Source organism: Lissotriton helveticus, chromosome 8 (genome assembly GCF_964261635.1).
Source record: "Lissotriton helveticus chromosome 8, aLisHel1.1, whole genome shotgun sequence".
Lineage (NCBI taxonomy): Eukaryota > Metazoa > Chordata > Amphibia > Caudata > Salamandridae > Lissotriton > Lissotriton helveticus.
In genome coordinates, this window is record NC_136069.1 from 66,207,803 (window position 1) to 66,227,972 (window position 20,170).

The 20,170-nt window shown below is 49.0% G+C and overlaps 1 protein-coding gene across 1 annotated transcript in view; it reads left to right on the forward strand.

Moving 5' to 3' along the window:
* The window catches only part of NDC80 (NDC80 kinetochore complex component), a 255,954-nt gene that overhangs the window by 187,379 nt on the left and 48,405 nt on the right, over nucleotides 1-20,170 (forward strand). Inside the window, exons 14-15 of the mRNA XM_078656636.1 lie at nucleotides 14,580-14,672; nucleotides 18,649-18,779. Of these exons, the coding sequence (XP_078512762.1) occupies nucleotides 14,580-14,672; nucleotides 18,649-18,779 (224 nt within the window). The remainder of the gene's footprint in view (nucleotides 1-14,579; nucleotides 14,673-18,648; nucleotides 18,780-20,170) is intronic.

Below are 20,170 nucleotides of genomic sequence, written 5' to 3' on the forward strand. Positions count from 1 at the left end.
ATTCTCTAACATGGAGCCGTGAAGGCTAGACAATGACGGAAACTATTGATGCAGTTCAGTAGCTTAGGAATGCAGAGAAGGAGGACTGAACTGATAACTGGAACTATAACATACTTTTGGCAGACTCAGAGGCAGAGCCAAGCTGCACCGGGCACTGCGAGGCAGGAAGTAAGTGAAAGGTCGAGGATACAGGTGGGGGCTGTATCGCTCCTCAGCGAGGCTTCAGGAGACAGGAGCTGAATCTGATGTCCAGGCCCTTTTGAGGCCTAGAAACGGGGACTTTATAATGGAATAACGTGCACACTGAGAAACGTGGCAACGTAGCTTTACATAGGCCTGGTATTCGTAGTATTCACGAGGACTGGAAACTGGCATACTAGAGGTGGACACAACTATAATCGCGTCATTAATCGGACATGGGGAATAACATATGCATATTGGTCATGCACACATAACATATGATGGATGACACGTAGGGACACAGAACATGACAAAATTTACTTTTCCACAGGACACAGGGCACCCTGACGCAGCAGGTGGGCATACAGAACCTTCCAGCAGCCGGAGTGCGATAAAGAAGTGCTCACACGAGACGAACACAGTCCTGACGGCTAAAACAGGGGACGAGGCCCTGGTAGGAAGGAGGACTGCGGCCAGTGATCCTAAAATAGAGATGCCGGGCAAGACCTGAGGCGCCGGCCACTAACGACACCCTGACGCACAGCCATTGGTTAAATCTTGGTGCGCTAGGTTAGTAAGAAGTCATACAAACTACGGCACGACCTAGAGTCAGACTGGAAAAGGCACCCCTGAAAACGCACTGCGGAGAAAGCGGCTAGCAGGCACCACTGGAAATAACAATGGCAGGCCGGGGATCGAGAAGCAACAAATCGCAATCCAGGCTGGAAAAATTTGCCTACGGCAAACATGCCCACACTCAGTCGGATCCGCGCACATCCATGGGGAAAACGCCAGAAGGTGAGGGTTCCAAGAAAGCAACGCTCGAAGATGTAATGAAGATATTGGCACAGGTAAAGGCGACGGTGGGATCCACAGCTACTGAGGTCTCCCTGCTGCGTGCAGACTTTCAGAAAATGGGCGAGCGAGTGAAACAGGTGGAGGTAGTCACAAAATCCTTAGTGGAGGATGTATTGGAATTACAAACAGCAATGGATCGTGTCTCGGCGGAGAATAAGGCACTAAAAGACATGCTGGATGATCAAGAAGAGCGCTCCAGAAGAAACAATGTACGAATTATTGGGGTGCCAGAATCGGAAGGCACCCGCGCCATGGACCTGTATGTGGAAGAACTGATCAAGACGCAGCTACAACCGAAGGGACTGCCACAATTCTTCTCCGTGGAACGAGCGCACAGAGTCCCGGGGGGTAAGCCCAAGCCTGGGGCCCCCCCGAGACCGATATTAGCGAGACTCTTTAACTTTCGCGATGCCATCCTGCAAGCGGCGAGAGTGACCACACCGATACAAATTCAAAACTCCACACTTGCTTAAACTGAGGAGGTATCGCGCCGGAGGAGGACCTTCCTTGAAGTCAAGAAGGAACTGAGAACTAGGGAACTGTCGTACTCTATGCTATTTCCAGCACGACTGAGAGTGGTGGCGGACAGCAAGGTATGGTTTTTCGACACACCGGAGGCGGCCCGGGATTGGCTGGAGGGATGGAGGCAGGTAGGATTGCCCCGCCGCTCAAATAGGACTAACCGGAACCAGCAAGGGGGCAGCCAGTCGAGGTCCTAAACCTCGGGCGGAGATGACACGGCCCAGTCTCCTGCACAGGAACACCTTGAAGCAGAGGACGGGGTGGAGGAATGAGCTCCTGACACAATGATAACCCTTTCAAAAGACTTACCGGTGGGGCTGAGCTTGGACACTGACCCGGGGGAAACCGGAGAGGGCAGGGGAGCCGTCAGCTCCGGGAGACACTTCACCCCAGCAAGCAAGTAACTGTTTATGGGATGGGAGAAGCACTCTGCTGAGTTGGGGGGGCGGGCAGTTCCAGGTCCGTTAAGCAGGGAGGCAGGGAGGGGGGGCGGCATGGGGGGGTTGTTTGGTTGTTCAAAAGAAAACGCAAATTGAAGCTAGACTCACAGTTTGACACACTAGGAAGGGGGTGGAAGTTAGATTTGTTGGTTTTGGCTCAAGATACAATCGCTATGATGCACCACGACTCGCTCTACCCACACAGACGGCAACGAACGCAAGAAACCACAGTTGATACGGACACCGGTCATGCTCAAAAGACCGCATGATGACACATCAATCCCACACGGTAGTCACTGAAGACGGGCCGCGCTCCGTGGCGGTGCCTCCCCTTCGGCTACTTACATGGAATGTTAGAGGTTATGGGGACAAAATAAAGAGAGGGCAGGTCCTACATGCGATTAAGCGCCAAGGCCCCGCAATAGTGTTACTACAGGAAACACACCTTACGGGGACAGCATGCCGTGCACTTGATAGACGAGGCTACAAAATGGCGGCGCACGCAGAGTTCACGGCGGGGTCACGAGGGACGGGTGTCCTAGTGAAAAGCTCTTCCCCCTTTATAATGCTACAACACAAAGTAGACGATTAAGGCCGCTTCACAGCGGTCCATGGGCAATGGGAGGGTAAACTCTTGAACGTAGTGTCCGTTTATATTCCTCCAGCACTGCACTCCATAGCCTTGCCAGCACTGGGGGAATTCCTTTTGAATCTCCCGACGGGGGACACGATCATAGGTGGGGGGACTTCAATGCCATTGTAGACCCAGCGCTAGAAACGTTTCCCGTTAGAGCACGAGCATCGGGTTCCTCTACCTTTCCAGGCTTCATGGAGGCATTGGGGTTGAAAGACGCATGGAGCCATATCCACCCCACAGCGAAACAATACACGTATCACTCGCAGGTACACAATAGTCTGTCCCGTCTGGATTACTTTTTGCTCCTCGGCGACGGAATGAGGGACATAGACACCATCAAAATACTCCCTAGAGGTATTTCGGACCACTCTCCTGTTTTAATGTCCCTCTCCACTAAAGAGAAGAAACGCGCGAGAATCTATCCCATCTATCCCAACTATCTCACGATCCCCCAGATCAAAAAAGACCTTAAATCGGCGACCAAATTCTACTTTGCAGAAAACACGACGTCGGTGACCTCCCCCTCAATTCTGTGGGAGGTATATAAGACGGTGCTGCGGGGGCACCCGATTGCCTCCGTCACAAAACACAAACGAACATACCAGCAGGAGCTCTCGGAACTGGAGCTAGCACTCCAGGAGGGTGACACGACACACATGGCACATCCCACGACGGAAACTGAGCACATACTGAAATTGCGCCAACAGCAATACCGAGCCCACCTTGAGTCGCAAGTCAGGGACAGCATTTCTAGCACTGCACACAGGATCTATGACATTGGGGACAAGGCGGGGAAAATGCTAGCGTGGCTTGACAAGAAAAGAGGCGGTAACAGAGGCATACACCTCCTGCATACTCGTGAGAGACAGCCGCAGACACACCCAGAGGACATAGTGCACACTCTGGCGGAACATTTCCGAGAAGTATACACCCCAGAACAAGAGATCACAGAACAGGCAGCGATGACCTCCCTTAATGGCGTAGATATCCCCACACTTCCGCCAGACGCTGTACAAGACCTTGAGGCGGATCTGTCAAGAGAAGAAATACAGCGAGTAATCCAGGCGATCCAACCTGGGAAAGCGCTGGGCCCCAACGGGATACCTATAGAGTGGTATAAAACCATGTCAGAGACTCTTAGCAAGCCCCTGCTGGCAATGTATGTGGACAGCCTGGAAAGGACGGAACTTCCACTAGACCAGCGTACCGCGACAATTGTGGCTATACCAAAACCCGGCAAGCCACCAGAAGAATGCTCCACGTATCGCCCCATTTCCCTTCTCAACGTGGAAGTAAAAATTCTGGCGAAGCTATTGGCTAGCCGACTGCTGAACCACCTGCAACAGTTGATCCACCCGGATCAATCGGGCTTCATGCCCCACAGGAGCACGGGCCCTTAATCTTAGACGGGTACACGGGGTAATAGCGCGAGCCCACTCACTATCAGAAGCGGCGGTGATCCTTTCACTAGACGCCAAGATGGCGTTTGATTTGGTGGAATGGGAATACTTATTTGCTGTCCTGACCCGTATGGGATTTGGCCCCAAATACATTTCCTGGATCAAACTCCTCTATACTAAACCAGTTGCTCAGGTTATCGCCAATGGTCATATTTCGCACACGTTCCCGCTGGCGCGGGGGACAAGACAGGGGTGCCCCCTGTCCCCCTTGCTCTTTGCCTTAGTACTGGAACCACTGGCGATACTGATTAGAACAACACCATTGCTTAGAGGGATAGGATGGGCGGACGGCTGGGAGGACCGAGTGTCCCTCTATGCCGACGACATGCTGATTTACTTAACGAATCCCGAAGGAGGCATCCCGGCGCTTTTAGCGATCTGCGACACACACAGAAAGACGTCGGGTTATACACTGAACTAGGCAAAATCATTGATTTACGTGTTGAAGGGACCAAGCCCGGTGCTGGCACCGGACTGCCCCCTTGCACTGACATCGGACTCCTTTAAGTATCTGGGCATCCATATCACAGATAACGCCCCAGACTTCTTCGACAAAAACCTGAGGCCCCCCTTGGAACGTCTCCGAATAGATGTCAAACACTGGGCGGCCCTGCCGTTGACCCTCCTCGGGCGAGCGGCCTTATATAAAATGATGGCACTACCAAGATTCTTGTACGCCCTGGAGAACACACCATACTTGATCGCACCGCGTTACTTCAAGCAAATAAAGGCGTTAGTGTCCAACTTGTTATGAAGCAATGGCCCGGCGTGCATCGCACACGACAAACTGACAAGAGACTGGTATGAGGGGGGCATTGCCCTGCCAGACATTCAATTATACTACTGGGCGGCACAACTCAAGATTGTGAACCAGGGGATGCACGTGCCGAGAGATGACCCGGCATATAGAGCCGATTGGGCGCAGCTAGGGACGGATAGTATGCTGTCACCGCTGTACAATAAACAACAAGTCTTGCGACTATGGGGACCCGCAAAACACAAGATCACTTTATGGCACGCGGCACAGGCGCGACTGCGGTGGAAGGGGAAAATTACCAAACTGACCCCTCTCTGGGACACGAAGGCCCTGGGACAATTGCAATACAGCAAGGGATTTGCACAGTGGGACTGTATTGGTATTTCCACGGCGGGTGATTTGTGGGAGAAAGACACGGTAATCCCGTTAGAGCGGCTACGACAAACATATGGGCTAGGCCCGAACGAAACTTATAGGTACGTTCAAATCAGGCACGCACTACTACAGGCAATACCATCAGGCACTACGGTGCCAGAATCCTCACCACTGGAAGATAGGCTACTTACTGACTATATGCAACAAAGGGCCACCTCGCTCACATACAAGAAATTGATTAACAATCTGAAGGACCCCACAATGGCGTTGCACGAGAAATGGGTGGGAGATGTGGGAGAAATTGATGACACAGAATGGAATGAGGCGCTAGCTTCCCCAAAAGAAGTAGGCATATCGGCAAAATTCAGATTAGTACAGCTCAAAATCCTACACCGCATGTACTACACGCGGTGCATGCTACACAAAATACTCAGAGCACCGCACCCCTTCTGTCTTCGCGGCTGCGGGGAAGAGGGTACACTATCTCACACGCTTTGGGACTGTCCCTGCATAGTAGAATATTGGGGGCAAATCATGTGCACTATCTCACAAGCACTTCAAATCTCCCTCATTCCTGAACCACGCAAATGCCTGTTGAACATTTGGGAACCGAACGATTTGACCAGGTTTGGGCTCATATGGGCCACATTAGCTATCATGGTGGCAAAGAGGGAAATTGCACAAAAGTGGGGAGCCCCAGACGTACCCACGACATCCATGTGGAGTAAGAATATGGACTTATTAATGTTTACGGAAAGGGCGGTGTATAAGATTAGAGCCTGCTCCCGTAAATGGAACAAAGTGTGGTCCGCCTGGAATAAATACAGAGGGGAGTTGTGCGAACCTTTACCTGAGGATGACGAGGTGAGCTCGGATGAGGACGAGGAGGATGTCTAGAGGGCGCGGGCGGGTGACTCAGCCCACAGAAAAACTAGGAGAGGACCGTGAATGAGGCATGGCTGGTGGATAGTCGAGGTGTATGAAGGTACTAAACAGTGGGTGAAGAAAGTAATGGTGTTAGCAGTTGAATGTGAACAGCGATGAGAGCCACAGTTTTGAGTTATGGTAATTAATGTAGACATTATGTACATTAAAACTGATAAGGCCTAACAATTATTCAACACATATTAGAGGATGTTATGAAGGAAAGGATTATAGAAAGCGCTATCGGACCCCAGGGTTGTCGGACATATGGCTGTGTATTACTGTACAGGCTAGATATTGACTACACTGGTAACGGCCGGCCCGATGGGTTGTAGGCCCTGTTTTGTAACTATTCCCTCTGTGAACAACTTCAATAAAGGTCTTGGGGGGGGGGGGGGGGGGAAAGAAAAAAAATTATATAAGGGACTGGGGAGGAGGGGGCCCTGGGCCGCATTTTTTTATGCACTCACACTGGATAGCAGGAAAAGAAACAATTTGGTGGGCACCATAATTTGTTTTACTTTGAATTGCCCTGGGGTGAATTTAAATAATTATTTGAGTGGCATGACATGCGTGAGGCCCCCCTCCCTGAACCGATTGCGGTCCAATAGACCCCATCCCCCAGGGCCTTTTCTGTAAAAGAAAGGGCGAGTTGGGCGCGCTGCCCCTGTCCCCAAGCCTGTTTGAGGCTCTGTGACCCCATCCCCTGGTGTTGAAATATATATATAATATAATAATTGGCGAGGGTGTCATGCATCTCCCTGAGCCTTTGCACGCCTCAGGGACCCCATCCCGCTGGGCCATATTAATTTTAAAGGGAGGGGTCTGTGAGGCTCCCTTCCCCACACTTTATGGGCCCTGGGGCTGCACCCCCTGCGGACAATATATATATATTTTCAACATGACAAGGTCTGTACACAACAAGGTCAAAACCTTGTTGTGTACAGACCTTGTCATGTTGAAACCATAAGAATATCAAATGATACTTGTATTATATTGATTCATTTTTTGAAATTAGATTCTATGGTTCCCCAAAAAATTGTATATGATTTGTATAAAAAATATTTTTGATATTAGAGTGTTAGGAGCGTGAGTGTGTGTTGAGTATGTCTGACAAAGATCTTTAGTGATAGTGTGTATGATTTGAAGGGTATAATAGTGATTAAGTAATTGTCCATTTATGTTATGTCTTTCTGAAATGTTTCTTTGAAATATGTGAAATTTGTAAAAAGTAAATGAAACAATGAAAATTTGAAATAAAATCAAAATCAAAAGGATTGATTCAAAAAAATCAGATACTTCTCACATAGTGTTCTATTCGGAGGTGACAGGAGGGCATGTTGGCCCCCCAAAGACCCTCCGCATTCAAGGAGACTTAATTCCCCAACCGCCACTGTTCCAGGAGGTGCATTTGCAGAGTGGTGGTAAAAGGGGCATGGCCTCTGTCGAATTGCCGCAGGTTTTTATTTTTATTTTGTTTTTTCATCTGTTAGCGAAGTGGGGCTACGATGCCCCCTTCCCTGGGACCCCGGTGCCTTGGTCCCACCTAAGGCACTCACTTTTTAAACATTGTGGGGGGGGGGAGCCTAAAAGCCCTTGCGGTCCCTGTCTGCTCCCCATGTCCTGCGGGAGCAGGAATTTTTGGACAGAGGGAGCTGCTAACCTGCAGATCCCTTTGTCCAAAAACAATTCTGCTTCGCTTCTAGTAAGCAAGAGCATTTTATTATCTTGCTTACTAGAAGCATAGCAGTGTTTCCTATGGCTTGGCGTCAAGCCATAGCAAACAGCAATGTTCATGGGGTGGGAACCCCCTGGACATTGCAGGAACTGGCGCTGGACGTCCTCAGGGCCATTATTGGCTCCAGGATGGGGTCCGCGCACCTCCCCGCCCCTCCTCCAATTTTTTATTTAGCCTGAAGGAGTTGGTGGCCCCCTATTTAATTTTAAAGTATGGCCCTGGAAATGTGGCGATTCCCCCAATTTTATTTAAAAAATTGTAATCACAAATTTGTGCAGGATGCGCCAGGTCCCCGGGGGTAAATTATTGAGAAAACTGCATGGAAGAGGCACGAGTTATAGTTTTGCAGCGTGAATCTTTCTGGATTCACTATGCTGTGCATATTCCGCAATCTGGTGGTTGGGTCCGGAATCGTAGTCTTTTTTTCTCTTTTTTTTTTTCTTGTAGCCCAGGTGAGCGTCGACGTCCCACCATTTGGTGTACCTTCGGTGACGTCGGCGTGCTTCCGGCGGAAGCTACCACCCTTGGGCGCCATCTTCAGATTCTTTTTTCCGCCGTTGGGTCTGGATCGTCGCGTGAAGCTCCAGAAGTTTTGGAGGAGAAAAGGAAGAAATACAGCAACTCTTCGACGGTAAAGACCTGAGAACATTGGGAGAAGAGGACCATCAGAGAAGAGACGACGAAGAAAGGAAAGAACCTAGAGATCTTCGACGTCCTTGGAGGAATGCGCACACAGGGGTCCCCTGCGCGCAGGGATGTACAAGACACCCTTTAAATTCTGCAAAAACTGCCACCACAAGTTCGCGCAGAAGGACCAGCACCCGGTCTGCAACCTCTGCCTGCCAATCGACCACGAGAGCAGAGACTGCAACGCCTGCTCCGTCTTCAAGCCGAAGACACTCCGAGTTCGAGAGAGACAGAGGACAGCTCACCTCACGATGCAGGGCAAGGGCCAGTCCCCTACGCTTTACGAACTGGGCCTCTCCACCGACCACGAGGACAACATCGCCGAAGGTCCAGATGACTTCACGGTCGCAGAGACCGATAAGAAAACGCCTGACAAGGTAGGAGAGTCTACGACCCCGAAAACCCCCACAGGGCCTCGAAAGCCCGAGGCAGACTCTCGAAAGCCAGAGCCTCGAAAGGAGCACCGGCGCCGAAAACTTCGACGACCGAAACTGCATCCTCCGAAAAAGAGCCCAGCGGATTCTTCGAGAAGGACTCCCGGAGGCCGAAGACCAGCGAAAAGCAAAGGTCGTCGAAGCAAGCCCCCGAAAAAGGGTCTTCGACTTCGAAGGAAAAGGAGCCGAAGAAAGCTTCGACGTCGACGACGCCGTCGAAAAGAGCAGCCGAAACGCTCGACGACGAGCAGGCCGCAGAAATGCAGAGAAAGAAAAGAAGGCTCGAGGCCGAAATGGAGAACATCCTTCAGAGAAAGAAGGACTTCGATGAAAAGATGAGAAGTCACAGGATACCCTCGAAGCCGGCAACGGGCGTCGCTGAGCTGCAGGAGTTCGACGTCGAAGAGCCGCCGAAAACTCCGGAGCCCTCGGAGCACGAAGAGGAAGAAGACCTCTATTACACAGAAGGGGATTACGGGGAGCAGCAGTCAAGCTACGGCTCAGGTTCCTCGACGGCCCAAGGCCAGGAATGGCAGGACATCGAGGCCGAAAACCCGGAGGAGGCTCTGGAGACATACCCATCGAGGCCTTCGCCACCGGATGACATTGGGGCATACAATGATGTGGTCAGGAAGGCTGCAGCAGCTTATGGAGTTAAGCTGGAAGAGGAGAAGCCAAAAGCAGATTTCCTGCTGGAAACATTGCTCCCCACGCAGACAAGAAGCCAGTTCTTGCCCATGCTAAAAAGTATCACAGACCAGGGGAAGCAAGCCTTCAAAGACCCGACTACATGCAGATCAGTAACGCCGAGGACGGAGAAGAAATACAAATTCTCCTCCCAGGACCCAGCTTACATCAAGGGATCCGTCACGGCAGATTCAATAATCGCTGCAACGGCCAGAAAAAGGGCAAACGTCCCAACAACATCTGGACCTCCACCTGACAAGGAAAGCAGGAGGATGGATCTAACTGGCAGGAAAATAGAGAGGAACGCCGCAACGCACTGGCGGATGGCGAACTCCAACGCCCTCCTGAATAGACATCAATACCAGCATTGGGATGAGATGGGCCAATTGCTCAAGCACCTCCCGGAACAATACCGTGAGAGGGCGTCGCACCTTGTGGAAGAGGGGAAAACCATCGCTAACTCGTGCCTGAAGACAGCCTTGGGTGGGGCTGAAACATCCAGCAGACTGATGGCTATAGGCATCACAGAGAGAAGGCAAGCCTGGCTCAGGATCTCAGGCTTCAAGGCTGAGGTTCAGAACAACATCCTGAACACACCCTTCAACGGTGAAACACTGTTCGGAGCCCCAGTTGATGAGAAGCTCACCCAACTGAAGAAGGACAACGAGACGGCAAGGTCCATGGGGGCCCTGCAATTCAGGGGGATGAGAAGGGGCACTCCTACACGGAGGCCGAACGGCAGGGGTGGAAACCAGCAAGGGCAATCAAACCAGGCATTCCACCAGGGGCAACAGAGTGACAACCAAAGTCACCAGGGCCAGCAGAGGCAATACTGGAACTATCAGAACAGGGGCCAGTCCTTTCGATCAAGAGGAAACGGACGGGGCCAGAGAAGGAGAGGCGGTAAACAACCCCCCTCTAAGTGACTGCTCACGGGAAAAGGTGCCCACCCACTCGAACCCTCTGAGGGAGGAGCACGGAAGAAAAAAAGAGGAGAGGGCTACACGGACAAGACACAAGGGAACATGTAACACCAGTAGGAGGCAGGATAAGATTTTTTCTCCAGGAGTGGAGAAAAATAACCACAAACAAGTGGATACTCAACATCATGCAGTTCGGATACTGCATAGAGTTGGAAAAGAGACCACCAAACAGAAAGCCAAAGAAAAGAGAGCACTCAGGAAGAGAGCTGCGATTACTCCAAGAGGAAGCTCAAGAACTCCTCCTCAAAGCGGCCACCGAACGGGTTCCATTCAAAGAACGGAACAAGGGAGTGTACTCAAACTACTTCCTGGTGCCAAAAGTGGACAAAAGCCGAAGACCCGTCCTGGACCTACGGTTCCTAAACAAATACGTAAAGACTCAAAAATTCAAGATGACGTCCCTACAAGAGGTCATCCCGCAGATAAATGCCGGGGACTTCTTGTCCACCATAGACCTCAAAGATGCGTACCTGCACATCCCCATGAACAGGCAGCACAAGCACATGCTAAGATTCACAGTGAACAAGGATCACTACCAATTCACAACCCTGGCATTCGGTCTAAAGCCTGCACCAAGGGTGTTCACCAAATGCCTCGCGGCAGTGGCCGCACATCTGCGAAGGAAGGGGATACACGTGTACCCCTACCTCGAGGACATGCAAAGATCATGCAGAACAGGGCACAAGAACGCTAGCAAGCCTGGGATTCTCCATACACTGGGGAAAATGCTCCATGGAACCAGAGCAAGTGAAAATCTTCCTGGGAGCTCAAATCGACACCGTCCAATGCAGGGTGTTACCCAGCGAAAAGAGAACACTCAGCCTACTGAGGGAGAAACGTCACTACCAGAAGGGGCGAGCTCTGACAGTGAGGACTGTTAGCAAGATCCTGGGGATGATGGCGTCATGCATACACCTGGTCCCCAATGTACGCCTACAAATGAGACCACTCCAAGAGTGGCTGCAACAGCAATGGTCACAAGCTACAGGAAGTTGGGAGGATCTAGTGGTTGTAACGCACAGGGTGCAGGAAGAAGTAAGGTGGTGGACCAAGGAAAGAATAACAGTAGGGAAACCTCTAACACCACCGGACCCAACAGTGACCATCACCACAGACGCATCCCAGAGGGGATGGGGCGCACACATGAACAGGCTCAAAGTGAGGGGTCTGTGAAGCCCTACAGATGCAGTCAGACACATCAATTACCTGGAATTGAAAACAGTGTTGCTAGCCCTCAAGGCCTTTCAGAAACACCTGTACAGCCAGAAGGTGCTAATACAAACAGACAACACCACAACGATGTTTTACATCAACAAACAGGGGGGAACTCAATCATTCCCTCTGTCAAGCTTGGCACAGGAAATCTGGAGATGGGCTATACCACTAAAAATAGACCTGCTAGGCATACACCTGCCAGGGAAGGACAATGTAGAAGCGGATTGGCTCAGCAGGCAGACTTCAGCGTCCCACGAGTGGGAACTCAATATTCAGGAAACAGAGAGACTATTCAGGAGGTGGGGCACACCAACAATAGACCCGTTTGCAACACGCCGGAATGCAAAATGCCAATACTTTGCATCCAGGCAACCAGAGGCACTATCACAGGGGAATGCCCTATGGATAAGCTGGTCAAAAACATTTGCCTACGCTTCCCCCCCCCCCCCCCCCCCCCGATACCACTGATCCCCAGGGTTCTCAACAAATGCATGACGAGCAACATGACGCTCATCCTGGTGGTACCACAATGGGCCAGGCAGACCTGGTACTCGCAGATAATGGAGATGGCACAGCCCCCCCCCCTCCCCCAAGTTCTCGAAAAGTAGAGACCTACTCTCCATGGAAAACGGAGACGTTCTACACCCAGAGCCGGAGAGCCTCAACCTCTCAGCCCGGCTCCTGAGGACTTAGAGTTCGCACATCTAAAACTACCAGAGAGCCCCCTGAGGGTGCTGCGAGAGGCAAGAAGGCCCAGCACACGCAAGTGCTATGGGGAAAAATGGAAAAGATTCACTCAATGGTGTTGCAAGAAAAAACTCCATAAAAAACTGACCAGGGAATCTACGGTGCTAAGGTACCTCATGCACCTAATAAAAGCTAAGCTAAGCTCATCCTCGCTGAGGATACACCTGGCAGCGATTGTGGCGTACACAAGAGGAGAAACAGGGAGAAGCTTCTTCACATCTCAAGTCGTAAAAAGATTCCTGGAAGGGGCTAAAAGAATAGCGCCACCAAAGAGAATGCCGCCACCGGCCTGGAACCTGAATGTGGTACTGACGGAGCTCATGAAAGCACCTTTCGAACCCATCCACAAAGCATCACTGCAAATGCTAACAATGAAAATGCTTATCTGGTAGCAATCACCTCACTACGAAGGGTGAGCGAACTGCAGGCACTCACACTGCAGGAACGCTACATCCAGATACACAGTGACAGGGTTGTGATGAGAACAGACCCACACTTCATGCCAAAGGTGGTGTCAAGGTTCCACATGAATCGGAGTATTCAGATTCCTAGCTTCTTCCAAAACCCCACTACAAGCGCTGAGAGGTCGCTCCACACTCTAGACGCAAGAAGGGCTGTGATGCACTGCATTGAAAGGACGAAGGGACACAGGAAGACAAAACAGTTCTTCATATCCTTCGCAAACAGTTACATGGGTAAACCAGTGACTAAAAACACCATAGCTTGATGGATCGCACAGACAATACAATTCTGCCACAAACAAGCGGGCCAGGAGCTAACCGGAGGGGCACAGGCCCTCTCGACCAGGAAGAAAGGAGCAACAATCGCCTTTCTGGCCAACACACCAATTCAGGATATATGCCTGGTGGCAACATGGGCTTCAGTGCACACGTTCACTAAGCACTATTGCGTGGATGTACAAATGAACAAAGAAGCACAAGTAGGACAAAAGGTGCTTCAACATATATTCAACAACCAACGCTCATCTGCCACCCAACCGCCACAAAAGTAACGAAAACCGCTACAAAATCTATGCACAGCATAGTGAATCCAGAAAGATTCACGCTGCAAAACTAATAGTTTCTTACCTGTCGGTGTAGTTTTGCAGCTTGAAGATCTTTCTGGATTCACTAGCGAACCCACCCGTCTCCGCCAGAAAGATGAGGCTGGAGAAGAAGGTGGAAACACATAGAAAAGAAAGCAAGTTGAAGCTTACAAGATACGTGAAAAGATACGTGAAAAGAATTACGTTGAAAAAACGATTAACAAACATAGCCATGGATTCACTACAAACACAGAAAAGAAAAAAGAGACAGAAAAAAGAATCCGAAGATGGCGCCCAAGGGTGGTAGCTTCCGCCGGAAGCACGCTGACGTCACCGAAGGTACACCAAATGGTGGGACTGCTGGTCACAAACACTGTCCTTTGTTCCCTGTTCAGGGAGTAGAAAAAATATACCACTTTTATATCTTAAAACACCTGAAATGAAAAACATTCTGGATAAATAATGGCATTTATCACTTTATATATTCACATCACCATCACGTGGAAAGTTCAATGTTCAAAGTACACCATCTACACCTCCCCATTTTTACTATTCTCAGCCAGGGAAGACAATAAAGTATATTTGTGCAGTCTTTGGCACCAGCTCGTTCCAGCTCTTGACCTGGATATCCCAGAGGCTGTTGATTGAAGGCGTGTCATTCTGAGAATGGAATTATTATGGTGTAGTCATTACAAAGGGAGTGGCTTAGTTGCGTGCCTCATATTAAATATTAGGGGCGTTTACTTGACCTGAAATATAGACTTCAGAGTTACAGATTATTATGATGTTCTTTGAGTGTTGTACCATTTAGTACTGTTTCCAGTAACACACCAGTTTATCTCTAGAAGGGTTTGCTATGTGGAGATTTTTAATCCGAATGTTTTTCACAGGTGAATACAGCGTTAGCGGAGAAAAAACATGATGTAAAGCTGCTCACTGATGAATGTCAAAAGCTGGAGGAGCTGCATCAGCAGAAAACGGAGGTAAGAGTTGCTGTATAAACTAAGTATACTTTTATAATAGCTCATTTTACATTGTATCCATAAATGAACAATTTCTAATAATGGAGTTTCTGATGAGCTACCCCCTATGGATCCCTGAAATGGCCATGCCATACATTTTTTTTTTTTTTAATTAATGAATGTAGTAGCTGTCCTAATCCTCATTACTAGTTTATGTAGCGCTGTTGATGTTAGTGTGTAAAAACTGCTGCCACCTCTGCACCCTTTCGCCCCTTCTTTCACACAATCTTGCTGCATATGCACAATTATGTTTTGTTGAGTAACAAACCCAGCTCCTCACAACCTCAAAGGGCAATCATTGCAGCCCAGGAAAGTGCCAGTTGTAATTTAAATCCGCAATTGTGTTTTTTATTGATGGTACAGTGGTTTCTGAGGAGGTGCAAAGTCTGATACTTCAGGGGTGGAGGCTATGTTGTTTGCGGAATATACTGCTATATATGGCCGGCTATATGTGGCACCTTCTGGCACACTGTCATCAGCTCCTGTTTTTCCATACCTCATTGACATAGGTCTGAGCTCTTCATGTGCATGTCCTGGCGAGGATTCTTAAGGGTACTCTAAAAACAGCCTTACCCCACTCCCTTAGATAAGTTCCCTAAATTCCAAATGGATCCTCCCAAAATAACGTCTGTGGAAGACCTCTTCTTCCATAAGGAAACAACCGCACTACCAGGCCGTTCAGAGACTCTGCAATAAAACCAAAGTTTCCAGCCCCACTAACCCTTCACAGGTTGAGGCCTTCGATAGGCGGTGTTGGACATTTTCAGGGTGGCTAACAGCCCTCTGGGCCACTCCCCAAGGCTGGTGCCATTATTGCAGGTTTAATGATTGCAGTGGGTCCATCCCTCACACCACCACACTCTACACCCCCACAGGTTCAAGCCTTGGGGCTGCTGCAGGAAAGCCATTACCTATTATGGCGCTGGACCCTTAATCCTACCCTTGCCTTCGACCCCGCCCATGAAGCGAACGCCACTTTGAACCCATCCACTGCGGTGCTTCAGCCATCTGACATTATTTGATTGGTAAAAGAAGAAGTCCTACCCTCCTCCGAGGACCAGCCCCTTACACAGTTCACTCTACTGAAGAGATTTTTGGCTCATATCCTGATGCCTTACCCATGCCCAACTGAGATTAGAGAAGCACAACGGAAGAGTTTTCATAGGCCAATAACCTTCTTCCATTTTGTCTCTAAAATGCTGGTCTTTATCTTCACCTACAAAATGCTTCTGACCTTGACGCACCTTCAGAGCTACGCATTCCATATCCACCTCCTCCTCCTTCAGAGAAAGTTTGTTCATTTACATCTGTAGTGCGAAAAGCAGCCGAGGCACTGGAATTGCTTAGGTGAAATGCAGTGTGTTGATGAAAATCTTGGAGCCATCCTCAGCTGCTCCAAAACCCTTCCTGTCATTCAGTGATGTGTTCTAGGACCCTGATGTGGTTGCTTGGGATGAGCATGTGGACAGTGCCATTGGAGCGCACATTCTGATTCCAAGTTCTTGGTGACAGTCCTTCACTAGAGAGTTCAGCCAAACTGAATCCAAATGCATTTCTCATGGCTTCTCTGTATTGTGAGTCTGCTTGGGCAGATAAGATTGTGCATCGCACAGCTTTGCTTTTGGACGGCCTGTACACACCTGTCCAGTCATGAGCGTCTTCGATTAGGTGAGAGATGTTTTGGGCACTTTGAAGCAAATGCTGAAGTCCGCTTGGTTTCTGCCAACACAATTGCGCAAGATTCATGGCCATGGCAGTAATTCTGCACAGACTTGCATGGATGAACTTCACAGGCTTTTTGGGAGCTATCCAGACAACATTGATAGGCGTGCCCTTCAATGGTGAGCACCTCTTTGGGGAGAAGGCTTACTCAACCTGGGAACTTAGTCCTGACATTGCAAGTTTTCTGGGTCTGGCACGCCTGCAAAGCAGTTCCACCAGCAGTGTAGTCGCTTAAGGACTTCTCCAAAGCGCAACCCTCACAATATCAGCAACCTCAGCTTGTCCAGATACCTCCGCAGCTTTCACTTCTTCCTGGTTCTACTATCCCTAAACAGTAGAGATTGGTTGGTATCCCTAATCTCCAGGATTCTTGTTTACATCATCTATTCTCAAAGGGGTTGTGTCAAATTCAGTTTTTGTCTCCAAATATTTGACCATGGTGGCAGCTTCACTGCAGAAACAGGAGTCCATGTATTTCTGTACTTGGATAATTGTGCTGTGAAGGGAGGTCTCCTATGCTGGTCATCGTCAGTGCACCATGACCCTTACGCTCCATTTGAGCTTTCCATCAGCACCCAGAAGTCCCTCCTCATCCTTAATAGGTGCAGTGTTGCATATTATCTGCATACAGGCTGTATCACCTTTTCAGAGGATTGCACATACTTTGAGTATGATTCCACTGTTTCTGAATCGGACTCCGATACCCATTCTGCTGGTCCTTTGGCTACAGGGCGTCATGCATTTTGTTTGTTCTGAATGTTGGATGGCCTGTGCACCCCTTTAGTGGTGCCTGAGAAGGCAGCGGCTGCAGCATCATGAGCCTTTCGGCTTCGTAGTGGATTTTCAACTCCACTTTCCCAGATCACTATTGATGGATTTGCTCTTCCTATCTCTGTCAGTTGCACCTTCAGCCCTTCGCAGGTGCCAACCACTGTCATTAGAGGCACCTCCTCCTTGGGCTGTGGTGCTCTTCTGGGCGAGATGACAATGCAATGTCTTTGGTCTTTGTCAAAGCAACAGCTGCACATACATGTGCTGGAGTTGCAGGCAGTCTGCATTGTTCTGAAGGCATTACTCCCTTTAGTATCAGGAAACACAGTTGAAATTCTGTCAGACAACACATCCACTGTACATTATGTGAACTGAGAGGGTGGTGTAGATTCTTGGACCCTTGTTGTGAGCCCTTACGCCTTTGGCCATGGGCCCTTCAGCCAGTCAGCTTCCCTGAGGGGGCACATCTGGCAGGTGCTGTTCGGTCTCCAGATTGTGGTGTTCCTGTGTGGATCTCGTCATCAAAGACCACAACTGGAGGTATCCTCTGTTAGTGCCACACATTTCCTCCCTTAGAATAGTTACCTGGGTAATGCCTTCTGGTTCAAATGGTCAGGGGGTCTGCTCCAAGTATTCATGCCAATCCCACTTCTCTCAGAGGTTCTGCAGATTGAGGGAGTCAAATTTGGTACTCTGAATTCTTTGGAACTCATCACTCCATCACCTCTGCCACACAGGATGGATCTGCTTTTTTTGCAGCAGGATGATCTGGTCCTTCCCCTCAGTCCTCAGACACTTCAGTCAATCAAAGACATTGACCACTAGACGTGGCAAACATCACCTTGTTTGTCTAAAGAAATTGGCACCAAGTTGGTCCATGTGGGTTACAATTTGTTGCTCATTGCGGTCGACTTTGAACCCTCTTAGTCTCATCTCACCGGTGTTTGCACTTAGCCTTTCACAGTGGCAACTGCCAAGGAAAAGGCAATTTGTCTTTGTCTGTCTTGATTTGTTTCCATGATCAGATCTCTTTGCTCATATCAGGATAAAAGGAGGTGACTGCATCCCAGTCTTTTTTAATTTGATCTCCTTCCCCCAAGGAAACTTTGTTTCATTTGCGCAGAGTCCTGGACCCCGATCACTGCTGCACCCCTATCCTCATCAGTACCAGATCCCCTTGTGGCCTTGTGTCATCGGGGTCCCCGGTCTCATCCCAGTCCTCATCCAAGGAGCGCTGAGGCTGGGGTGTCAATTGGCCACCGATGGGATAATCTACCATGCCAAGCACAGATTTTTTGGGAGGTCTGCAGTTACAGATTAGTAACCTGTTTTTTCTGGTCCAATAGAGACATGGGTACGACTGTACTGACAATAGCCTGTAAGAACTTTCCAGTTATGAAAAACATTTGCAGTTTATTCTTTCTATGATCTATAATTGTTGCAGGAATCTGAAGAGGAGCAGAAGAAATTTGCTCTGGAGATGGAATCTCTTGAGAAACACCGACAGATTCTTGAGTCCGGCCTCAGTACAAACCTGGAGGAAACACAAAAGACCTTGCAGGAGGCCCAGCAGCAGTAAGTATTCTGTACTTGGGACATGACAGTTTCTCTCCCAGGTGAGATGAATGGAGGACATCCCTTCTCAAGAGTTTTGATTCATTTTCTATTGTTCTTGTTTTTTAATGTAATTTTTATGCTTAGCTCTATTGGATTGATTTTTAAAGAATTTGTATATAAGAATATAATGTTTACTGTTATTGTGCTTTTTGATATGCTGTGTTTTGTGTTTGTGTTTGAACCTTTTGATATGAAACACCATTTGTGAATTTGTATGTCAAATTGTATACTTTTATGATTCTTTTCGAATCGAATAAAGTTATTTATGATGATGATTAATTTTCTATATGATTGATTGATTGATTGATTTTAAAACGTATATAGCGCTTACTGTCACCCCACGGGTATCCGAGCGCTTCAAACCGTCAACTGAAGCACGATTGAATAGGTCACACCTGCCCGAGCCTAAAAGAGACTCACACTAGGCCTTGGGGAAAAAGCCAGGTTTTCAGGTTCCTGCGAAACTCTAGCAGGGCGCTGATCTGTCTAAGGCTCTGGGGGAGTCCATTCCACAACCGAGCGCCGGCCACACTAAAAGCTCTACCTCCTAGCCTGGCCCGTTTGAACCTAGGCACCGTGAGTAGTGCGGCACTGGACCTTATTTCTGTTTAACATGCACTCATTAGTTCCATTTTACTATACATATGCTAAATATTCCTAGTTGTTATTGCTCGGCACTACGAGCAATAAAGGCTGTTCATTGCCTGTCGAGTCAACCCGAATGTGAAGACACTCACGCCCGAAAGATATCTGGGGCCCTTACAGGGCGTATATTGCTGAGAAAAACAGGGACTCTGAAAGGCAGGTGGAGAGTGGCATGTGCCAGAAGGGGTAGGCTAAGAAAACGTCATATGAGAGTGACAATCCTGTTAATGTTGTACACTGTATCCACATTTCTGCACCACACTTATCTCTGGGGTGGCACTTGACTGAGGATTGTGTATCCGTTGCTATATCCGTAGTCTTTATATAGTTCTCAATATTGCTGACCTCGAAACATGTGGACCGGCTGTTAGTTAATTTGTACTGCCCTGATGTCAGGAATCTCTCTACTGTTGCCAAATAATAATGTCATGAATATCACAGTATATCATTGTTGTATGATGAAACGACTAACAATGTACCGCTCTAATATTGATTCCCTGAGCATTGTGTATTAAAACTGAAAAATAAAGATTCAAAAAAAAAATGTGAAGACACTCAGTAAGTGCATAGGAAATGATTGGTGCTGATGACGGAGTGGTTCCATCATGAGCGCTGGTTGAGCTGTGCTAATGACGGAACCACTCCGTCATGGCCCCGCCCGCTCAATAGAACCTTCAGCACAGCGTGAAAATGTGTGCCACGCT